The sequence below is a fragment of the Leishmania martiniquensis genome, chromosome 31 (assembly GCF_017916325.1).
Source record: "Leishmania martiniquensis isolate LSCM1 chromosome 31, whole genome shotgun sequence".
Lineage (NCBI taxonomy): Eukaryota > Euglenozoa > Kinetoplastea > Trypanosomatida > Trypanosomatidae > Leishmania > Leishmania martiniquensis.
In genome coordinates, this window is record NC_090166.1 from 731,728 (window position 1) to 742,331 (window position 10,604).

Here is a 10,604-nt window from a genome sequence, read left to right on the forward strand (position 1 = left end):
ATGTCATCACCTTCTCCACATACGTGCAGCTATACACGAGATCCAGCCGTCGAAGCGCCTCCGCGAGCAGCACGTGCGACTTGTCGTATACTGCAATGGTTGCGCGGCCGTGCACCACATCTTCTAGTAGTGAGAACAATGGAGACTGAGCCACGCTGCCGCGCCGCCGCACCTCACGCACCACTGTTGCGTAGAACTTCAGCAGGCGTCCAAACGCGTAAGCCGCCAACAGCAGCACGACAATACTAAAGGGCGACGTGTACAGCGTCACTGCTAGCGACGTCGTGATGTACCCGCCGATGCCCAGAAATGGAATGACGTTCGCCGGGAGCTCGTCATCGAGGACGAAGATGTCCTTGCTGAACCGGTTAACGGCGCGGCCCAGCGGCGTTCGGTCAAAGAAGGCAAGCGTGGCGGAGCTCACCGTATGCAGGAGAGTGGCGTGCAAGCGGCGGGCAGCGCGGCGGGAGCACTGCAAAATGAATAAATCGTTGGCGGAGACGGTGAGAGAGGACGCCAAGAGAAAGCCGAGATAGACGCCGAGCTGTTCGTTGGCGGAGAGAAAGGAGCCAAAGGAGTTCACAGACCACAGCGTTAGCCAAACACTCGTGGCCGTTGAGAGGATTTCGCCGAGGAGGCACTGCAGTGTAGCGCGAATGGCGACGCGCAAGCCTCCCCCTGCCTCAAAGTAGGTACGGTACACGCTCCACGGTATGTGCCCCGTCTCCTTCTCCTCCATAGTCATCAAGTCGCCACCATCGGCTGCATCCTCATCACCGCCGAGACCACCTGAGTCATTCGCAGAGCGCAGCACGACGCTAGACGTATGTGTGGCGTCTAAAGTCCTTAGCAGCGTACAGCCATCGTCAGTGCAGCTCTTCGCGTTCGCGTCCTCACTGTCTCGCGAGTCGCGCCGGTGAAGCTTTAGCGAAGTGCCGTCAATCCTCTGCACCAGCTCGGCGTCCTCTTGGGCACCGCCACAATCAGCACCAGCATGCAGAGCGCGGTCCAGCTCCTCCGGCGTGGCATCCAACGCCCTCACGCTCGCAACAGGCAGCCCCGCCGGACTCAGTTCCTGGTCTTCCGCCACAGCCGGATCGCCACCGCCACCTGCACCGTTCTTGCCTGAAGCCGAAGCGGCGGTGGCAGCCTCCTCGTGCTCCACGTGCGCCTTCCACTCCGAGGAAGCGTAAGCAGCATAGCTGCCTGCGAACACGACGGAGCCCTCGCGCAGCACCACCACCTGGTCCGCATGCGGCAGAAACTGTAGCTGGTACGTCGCTAGCACGCGTGTCTTGCCGGCCAGTGCACGCAGTACAACCTCGCCCATCACGCGCCGCCCAACGTGCGCGTCCAGCGCCGACAGCGGATCGTCCAGGACGTACATGTCGCAGTCCGCGTAGACGGCGCGCGCAAGGCTGACGCGCGCTTTCTGCCCGCCGCTCAGGTTGATCCCGCGTTCGCCGATCTCCGTCTGCATCCCTTGTGCCATCTGTTCTAAATCCGCATCCAGCTGACAGCTTCGCAGAGCGCGCGCAAGCCTCTCGCACACTGCCGTACGGCTGCCGCCGCGCTGCGAGAAGGCGGCGGTCCCAGACGCTTTCTCGGCGCACCGCAGCGGCGAGTACACTGGCGCCAATTCGCGGCCGAACGCACCATCGCCACCGGCCCCAGCGGCTGCAGTAGCCCGCGCGGTACCGTGCCGATGACCTTTGAAGAGCGTCACATTCGCCTCCAGTGTCGCCTGCATTATCCACGGCTGCTGCGGCACGTACGCCACCGACCGCGCCACATCCACGCGCCCCTCGAACCGATACGCACCGAGCAGCGTCGCCAGCAGCACAGACTTCCCGCTCCCTGTCGCACCGACGACCATCGTCAGCTTCCCGCGCGGAAACGAAACGCCCACGTCACGCAACAGCGCCTTGTCCTCCATCGCGTACAGCTCTCCAGCAGCATCACCGCTGTCCTCGTCCTCACCGCCCGTCAGTATCGCGTCACCGTCGCCATGCTCCGCAGCATCAGGCGCCGGCTCCCCATCACCTTCGCTTGTGGCAGGTGAAACAGCCGCCCTCCGCCACTGAAGCTCCACAGGCACGAGGCGGCGCAGCACCGCACACAGTATTCTCTCCGTCACGCGGCGCAGTCCTCCGTGTCGCGGTTTGTACACAGGCAGAGCGTTAGGAGACGACACAAGTACCTTTGCAGCGTTGACTGAAGCAGCGCTCAGCGTCTGCGCATCCCTGTCGGCAGCACCACCACCCGCCGCGCTGAACACGCGCTCTGCGTGCTCCAGAATGATGTGCGAGTCATCGCTTTCCAGGAACTGCGTGATGCGACCTGCCGAGACCGTGAACTTTGCCAGCGACGAGAACGCCTCGGGAAGCATCATGACTGGGAAGGTTATAGCGCTCACAACGGCGATAAGGGGGAGCACGACGGATGCATCGAGCCTGTGCCCGCTGAGGGTGTAGGAGGCGAGAACAGCGGCGATCATGAACGTCGGGGTGGAGAACACGCATGCCCATAGCCCCACCTGGCATATCTGCAGCCTTCGTCGGAACCGCAATTCCTCGGCCCGGGCGCCGGATTCGATCGCCGAGATGAACCTTGACTCCCATCCCATCGTCTTGACGACACGGATGCCAGAGAGCAGCTCGCTCGTGCGGCGCAGGCGCTGATCCGTGCAGCTCGTCAAGCTCTTTTGTGCGCCGCCCACCGCATTTGTTAGCGCAGCCTGCACAGGCAACGAAGCAGCAAAGAGTACCACAGCCGCCAGGGCACTCGGCCCCACGAGAACAAAGAGAAAGGCGACGTACAGCGTCAGCATTGACGGGGCCATCCAAAGGTACATCATCTGCATGGGAAATTCCTTTATGTTCTCTATGTCCGAGCTCGCCATCGTCAAGATGCGCCCGATGTTCAGGTCCGGCCGCGACAACTCATCCGGCGACACCGTCAGGCACTTCTCAAACACCAGTGCAAGTGCAGAGGTGCGCCAAAGGCTCGACAGACGCCGACTGCGGTGCATCCCTTTATTCACAAAGGCTGGCTGGGCGATCTTCAGGATCGCAAAGACAGCAAAGAAGAAGAGCCCCTGTGCACCCCGTCAAGTTCTTTGTTCGACTGCAGAAACAGCACGAACTGCTGTAGCAGCCATGGCGTTAGCACTTCGCACATCATGCCGCCAATCGAAGGCAGGAATACCGCCATCAAGTCGCCACGGAACGTGCGGAGCAGGGCCCTGAGCAGAGACGGCGCACGAGGCGGGCGTGGACACTCCATATCCGCAAGCCCACCTTCCGCAAGCGGGACCAGATCCCGCACGTACTCGCACGTGCACCGCGGCCGCCCGGACTGCACCTGATGGAACAGACGCTCGCCATGCACATACCCGTCGTGCACCACTTCAGAGTCAGCATCACCAGCCAGCCGCTCGCGGTACCGCGGCAGCGCGCTCTCAGCGTCCCACTCCACGCCTCCAACAAGTTCGTGAGGTGTGTCGCTCGACCGCACGTACCCGACCCAACGAAGCCGACCGTGCACACCGCCCTCACCACGGAACCTCACACGCGCTCGCTCGTTCACAGCGAGCACGCTCGCCCCTCCATAGGAGCTGTGACTGTCAAGATCACTACTCTCTCTAGCACCTACAGTGTCGCTGCCGTCCCTACCAGGAAGTGGAAGCGCCGCCTCCACACGCGAGCGCCACACATCACGCCCAGCGCGCACTTCCTCTTCGCGAAAGGCGCGACTCAGCAATGCACCGCAGTACACAGCGCGGTGCGTACGCTTCGGCACCGGCATGTAAGACTCCTCAAGACGCTCCCGCCATGCTAGTGTGATGTACGGGTCAAGCCAGCTCAGCCAGTACCGCGACACAGCACCGCTCAGCTCCTCCGGTGCCTCCTCCAGTGACCCGCGCACCGCAGCCCAGTCCGGCTCCTCGCCCCTGCTGCCGCTGACGTGTACTGGCGCCTTGGTAGGCAGGCGCCACAGCCGCCGATTCACCTCCGCAAACGAGCAGACGCCCTCGCTTTCGGACCCCGCCGCCTTTCCCGGCCGAACACTGCTCATGTGGCTGTTAGAGATGCGTGAGAGCCTGCCAGAATAAGTGCACTGGTGAAGAGTGCGAAAAGAGTGGCCCGTATGACAACCAAAGTGGCCTTTGGGTTTCGGCTGCGTCAACGGATTTCACATGCGAAGTGGAGAAGGAGAGCGCCGCGGCAATAAGCGCAGCCCGCGATCACCTGCTGGAGCGCCTGCCGCACAGAGGTCTGAGGAAAGCCACCCATATATATACATACATATACACAGGTCTTCACCTCTTCCAGCACCGTGTACTGGAGGTTTGCGCAGCGGCAACAGGTGCTTTCGGGAAGGAGAGATGGAAGCCCTGCGCGATGCCGCTTGCTGGAGCACAAGAGAGTCGCGCCTGCACCTGTCGCACGGGTGGTAAGCTCTGTGAGAAGCAGAGCGTCGCCTCATATACTGTAATGCTGCCGTTCCAAGGCAAATACGGCAAGATCATTACCAATGGGGTAACAGACGCACCGCTGCAATCGCACTACCCTGTCACCTCACAGCAACGCGAACACACACAAAAAAGGGGATGCCAGCGCACAGCGACTCGCTGTTGCGATTCACAATTCGCACCAAATTGATGAAAGGCAAACAAGACGGATGAGAGCGACCTATTATGCTATGCAGATGCTTAGCGGTAGAGCCGCCCAAGACACTCTGTAATCTCTCTGTCTGTGTGGGTATAGACACACAGCGGCTTTTCACGCGCGTTTCCATCCGAAAGAATGATAAGTGAACGGAGATTCCTTAGAATCGCACAAAAGACTGCAACGCGAACAAGCTAAAAAAATGAGACCCTTCGCAGGTCGATGCAGCGTCGGCTACGTTTTTCGACCAATTCCTCCAGAGGAGGGGCGGGAGGTTGAAGGGAAGACCGTCAGCGCACACAAGGCCTACACCCCACAAAGAATCTCTAAAACGAGATCAGAGAGGTAGGGGCAGCGTGGCCGCTAGCACTCGAGCATGCAGAGGTCCCTTTTCTTCTGGCGCCGATTCCTTCTCTGGACTCTGGGCAGCGGAGCCGGCAGAAGATGCAGCGCGCACACACACACACGCACAAGTATATGAGTATATATGTATGTGTGTGTGTATGTGTGCATACAACGAGGTGGTCACAGCTTCAACGAACGATCCAATGTTGGCCTCCGCCTCGGGCGCCGCCCCTTTGCCGCCGCAAGCCGCAGACCTTCCCCTTCTTCTCCCTCCCCAGTGCTCAACGCTACGCTCGCGAGCACGGGCGATGACGAGGTGCGGCCGGAGAGAGCGCCGAGGTGAGGTTATCCGCTGAGGCAGCCGACGCACACAGGCCAGGGCACCGACAAGTGGCTGCGCTCCCTCTCATGTGAGTTCCTCCAAGCACAGGCACGCGTGCGCGATTGGTGACGTGAGCACAGGCGGCACACGCAGCAGGCACGTGACGAGGACTGCTGAGCGGGGGAAAAGACGCAGAGGGGCGCGCCAGCAGCTGCTGAGAGTGTCTTCTGTTGGGGGAGAGGGAGGAGGGTGCGGAGGGCGCACCGCAGCTCACAGAGCGACGCGTGCGAGAGAAAAGGAGATCACCACTGCGAAGGCACGAGAGAAGGTGAGAGGCGGATGTCGTTGGGAAGGAGCGAATGAGGGACGAGGTAGACAGCAGCTTCGAACGGGCCCGCGTGTTTGCGCGCCTATGTGCGCGCGGAGGCTGAACCGAAGAGCGGCAAGGCGGAGAGGGCGGGGGGGGCAATTTTATCAAGAGGGAGAGGGGCGCGATGTGGTCACGACGAGGCAAAACGTCAGCCGAGAGCCTGGCAGAGCACGACAAGCAGACGCACTTCGTTGATCGCAGCGCTGTGCTGCTCCTCGCACGCCAATGTGAGTGACGCAGGTGCGCTGAATGACGCAGAGATGAAAGCGTTCGAGCGCACGTAGAGGCCGTGGAAGAAGAGCCGTGGCGTGCAAGCCCTTAATAGTGATAGCGATGCGCCACCACAAGGGGAAGGTCATGGCGAAAGGTCCGTCAGGCGTCGCACCGTGCGCGGACGCAGGAGAGAAGGGGTCAGAAAGAGAGAGAAGTGAGCAGAGCAAGCCCCTCATCAATGCAACATTTTGCCGCACACACACACCGTGCTGCCGCGCGATTTGGCCCACAATCACACACGATCTGGGCAGGCGCAGAGGTGGTGAAGGGCACGCGCCCGGCGCGTGTGCATCAGCGAAGCTACGACTGGGAGGCAGAGAGGGTGGCGTCGTCGTGATAAAGGAGGGGGGCTCTAGAGCGCGGTGGGACGGGGATGGGGGCCGGACAGCCGCGCTCGGTGAAGGGACACTCTCCGAGGGGCACATGCAGAGTGCCGCGAAGAAGCAGGTTGGGAAGGCCTCGTAGCTCCTTCCGAGCGGCTAGGAAAGCTGGTCGAGTCGGAGGGAGTGTGCAGGTACAGTGCGCGGGCGATCTCTGCGCGGAGACCACTACTGGCGGAGACCAGCACAAGCGAAGAGGCACAGTCTGCCCCTTTACCCTGCTGCCCTTCGCTTCGCCTCCCACCCTCCGCCACACCGTCGCAGCGCGTGCCCGTCGGCGCGGTGGCCGCCTCCGCCGAGAAACATCCTTTGCCCAGCCCCGCTAGAGTACACCTCAGCTCGTCACCTGTGCGCGGCGATAGCACGCACACACACACGCACGATTCCGCTGCTAACCGCGCGCCTTTTTTCGTCTCTCTTTAGTTTGCTGCGACCAATGGTTGCCTTTGCTGCACGTTGGCGCCCGTTCCACTCTCACGTGGGATATGGTCGCATAAGGGGGGAGGGGACCACCGGAAGCGTGCGAGGCGAAACCTAAAAAAGATAAAAGGGAAGAGGGAGGGGGCAAAGCCACGCTGAAGTGATCACGTACAAACGAGCCAATGCCTAACCTCTGAGGTGCAGAAAATCAGCATTGTCACCGTCGCCAGTTGCATAGGGGGGAGGGGTAACGATAGACAATAGGCCAGGATTGAGAGAGGTGGGGGCAGCTCGACTGTCCGCCTGTCAGCGCTGGGATCTCTTGTCCTTGCCGGGGCCCCCTCTCTGCCGCCCCGCTGCAGGCTGAGAAGGAGATGCAGAAGTCTACGGAGGATACAGATGGAGACGGGAGCGATCAAAACAGTAACGAGGGGACGAGCAGAGGAGGGAGACACACCTGCACAAGCGAGCGCGCATCGCAACAGAGGCATCATGTGGCGGCGTGGGCAACTTCACCGCCCGAGAGAGAAAGGAAGCGGCGGAAGTCCTGTCGGGCAGCCACAGCAGTCGATGCAGCCTCCTCCTCCCCCGCCCCCTCCGGTCATAAAGGGGGAAGAGAAGTCGCGCGCAGCATACGCCACCGCTTTGGTGCGCGCGTCTGTCGCTGCGCGCCTCCCTTTTCTTTCCTCTCTGCACACGCGTATCCGAGACAGGGCGGCAAGGGGGAGGAAAGAGTGCGCGGAATCACTGCGGAAGACGGCGCGTTGCCTCCCCCCTTTCACTCCCATCGCACCCGTGGCGTTTCCCTCTGCGGCATGCAGCACGCGTGGAGACGGTGGTCGAGCGGGAAAAGAGAGACAGAGAGAGGCGCCGGCAGAAAATGAAGCTGCGGAAGCGATCACAGCTCAACAGGCCACTGCAGCTCACTCCGTCTCCTCAAGCGCTGTCTGCCTCGTTGCCTCGTCTTCCTCTCGTGCCCTCAGCACAGCCCGCCCCACTGCCAAGGATGTCCATCGCCATCGCCACGCAGCTAAGAAACTCGCCGTGGCACTCCGCATGGCAGCTCAAAGGCCAGAGGAGGGGACGCTGCAGCCTGGCCCCGGCCAAACACAAAAAAACGCAGAAAAGAAGCGCAGAATGAGTCACAAAATAAAAAAGAAGCTTAAAGAACGCCTCCCACGAGGGAGTCGAGCCCAGAGACGATCTCAAAGGCTTTAGCGGGAAGGGAAAAGGGCGCCTGCGCACACGCCTGCTCCGGGGAGTAGAGAGCGCACGCACGCACACACACACTATAGAGAAAGAAAGAGAGATGAACGAGAGAAGGGATCGCATCCGTTAGAGGGCGGGAAAAAAAACGAGGAAAGGGGCAGCAGCCGTCAGGTTGGTGTCCAAGAAACGTACACAGGCGAGAGGTAAGCGAGTGCGCGTAGGTTGGGAGGGGGGCGAGGGGGGCAGCGAGAAGGCAAAGCGTAGGGCAGCAATGGGCAGATGCGCTGCCTGCGTGGGCCAAAGCCTCGGCACAATGCGTATCAGTCGCACTTGATTTCCTCCCACGCGGTGCAGCCGCCGGCTGCGGCCCCTCTCCCCATGCCGTCCCCCTGACCGCCTCTCCCTCTCCCCCTTCGCCGCCTTCGCTTTTTTTTCGCTGTGTCGTGAGCACAAAGAAGGAAAACGCGGTCGCTCTTTTTTTCGCTTGAGCGATCCGCTGTCGCCATGGAGCGGACCACAGAGAGAAATGGGGGGAGGGGGATGCGCGGGTTCGAGTGTCCGTGTCAGTGTAGGGGGTGAGGGGGCAACAGCCAAATCAGAAACAAAAGAGGGGCAGAGAGGTGCCACACCGCCTCATGCACACCATCGCACCATCATAGAGAGAGAGCGCCTCCCCCCGCCCGCCCTCCTCGCTCTAGGCTGCGGACGGTGTGGCTCCCCGCGCCCACCACAATGTGGCGCCGGATGTATTTGCGCGAAAAGGGGGAGAAGCAGAGAGAAAGGGTAAAAGAAAAGGCGCGAAGGCACCAGCGAAGAATGAATAGAAATTTCAATGATGAAGCACCCTGCATCTGCGAGCGAAGAGTCGCGCCACGACGAAGGCGCCGAGAGACGACGAGTGGCCGTGCGCACATACGCATGCAAAGAAAGCGCGAGGAGACGGAAAGGAGAGCGGAACAGAGAGGCGCAATGCAGACGAAACAGAATCAGCAGTCCGTCGCAGCCTGAGCGGCGCCGCCATCGAGCCCTCTCTTGTTCTTTCCCCTCGCTCTCCACCGCCGCGGTGTGCACTGGCACACCTCCTCGGCCTCCTCCGCGGCACACAAGCGCCTCTCTTATCCTCGCACACAGCCGCACACACATCCACCACTCTTTCCACATCCACGACGCCTCCGGTGTCGCCTCTTCATCCGATGGCGGCAGCGCACAACGGCGTTGCGCGGCCGCAACACGAAAGCTACACGGAGGAGAGAGGGGAGGTGAGGGAAGGGGCGGAGAAAGCGAGCTGTGCCGAAAAATGCCAAGTACAGCCGAGTGCGCTCAGCAGGGCGATGGAGGCCCGCAGACGACGGCGGGACAGGCGACAGAGGCGTCAGAAAATACGCGTCTCGCCGAAGCCTACGGGCCGTGAGCTCGGAGCACACAAGCGCGTCAGCGCCACTCTCTTAGCAAGAGAGCACGCCTCAGCGGCCGAAGCAGCAGAGCGCACAGAGCTAAACAGAAGAAAACGAAGCGCTGATGAACGAATAGAATAGAGGCACACGAGCGAAAGAGCACCGCAAGGCGCTTCAATGCCTTCTCCGCGCCTTCGTGCGCTGCTCTGAGTCCAAGCCCGCCCCCGCCAGCACGCGCACTCAGCAATGTGCAGCGCGCTTCGTTCGACACGGCCCTTTCGCTCACTCGCCCACTCTCTCTCGGTCTGCGTCCGCGTGAGCGACATCACAGGCTCTGCCAGATGCGCAGACGCACACAAAAGCACAGCCAGTGCCCCTCACCTCACAAAGCAGAGGTGGGCGCGCCACTACACCCCGCACCAGACCGGGCGCGGCGGCCAGTGCGTGTATACACCACAGAGAGAGGGCGTTTCCAGGGTGCAGCCAGCAGCGACACAAATGGCGAGGAGGAAAACACCGACGACGAGCAAATCGCACGAAAACGTCAGACAGACGGCGCGAGTGCTGATGAAGCGCACGTCACCCCGCTGAGACGGGAAGTCGAAGGCACCCGCGGAAGCAAAGCAGCAATGGGCAAAAACGTTTTGGTGCGCAAGAGGAAGCGCGGCGTTGGGGGTGGAGAGGGGTGGCGCAGAAGCGCGTGACCATATCGGGAAAGAATGCGGAGGAGGTGAGTGAATCCAGCGTGCAGTGTGCACCAAACACCTCCGTGTCGGGGGGCGGGGGGGCAACAACCTGCTGCAGGGCAGAAGGAAGACGAAGAGGGTCTGGTATGTGCGGTAGCGATCGACTCTTTCCTGGAGGCGCACCTGAGCGCGTGCGTGAGCTCGCGCGCCCACGCATCCCACTCGTTTCTCAGCACCCGGAGAATCGACGAGAGTCGCCGATAGGCGCCCGAAGGCGTGGCACGGCCACACGTGCACATGCACCGAGCAGAAAAGGCAACCACTCCGCAGCTGCGGAGTACACCAACACAGAGAGAGGCAGCTGAGTACGGGTGCCACAATCTCACCGTCAGACGCCAGCCTCAGACAAGCATCGCACTCGCAGCAGCCAGCACCATCGCGAGCACGACGCCGGCAGCGGCAGTCTCTACGGGAATTACAGCCGCATCCCCACCGCTCCGCCTCACGCACAGACCAGCAGCAGTGAGCAGGTATC

The 10,604-nt window shown here is 61.6% G+C and overlaps 2 protein-coding genes across 2 annotated transcripts in view; both read right to left on the bottom strand.

Annotated features, from left to right (window-relative positions):
* Nucleotides 1-3,031, bottom strand: part of LSCM1_01449 (uncharacterized protein) — a gene marked incomplete at both ends in the record, with an annotated part of 3,135 nt that extends 104 nt beyond the window's left edge. Inside the window, one exon of the mRNA XM_067319060.1 lies at nucleotides 1-3,031. This exon is cut by the window's left edge and continues 104 nt beyond it. Within this exon, the coding sequence (XP_067176339.1) occupies nucleotides 1-3,031 (3,031 nt within the window).
* Nucleotides 3,032-3,063: 32 nt separating this feature from the next.
* LSCM1_01450 (uncharacterized protein) lies at nucleotides 3,064-4,077 on the bottom strand (the record flags this gene model as incomplete). Its single annotated transcript, XM_067319061.1, has 1 exon — nucleotides 3,064-4,077. One exon carries the CDS (start codon nucleotides 4,075-4,077, stop codon nucleotides 3,064-3,066), a length of 1,014 nt encoding a protein of 337 aa, XP_067176340.1.
* Nucleotides 4,078-10,604: the final 6,527 nt, after the last annotated feature.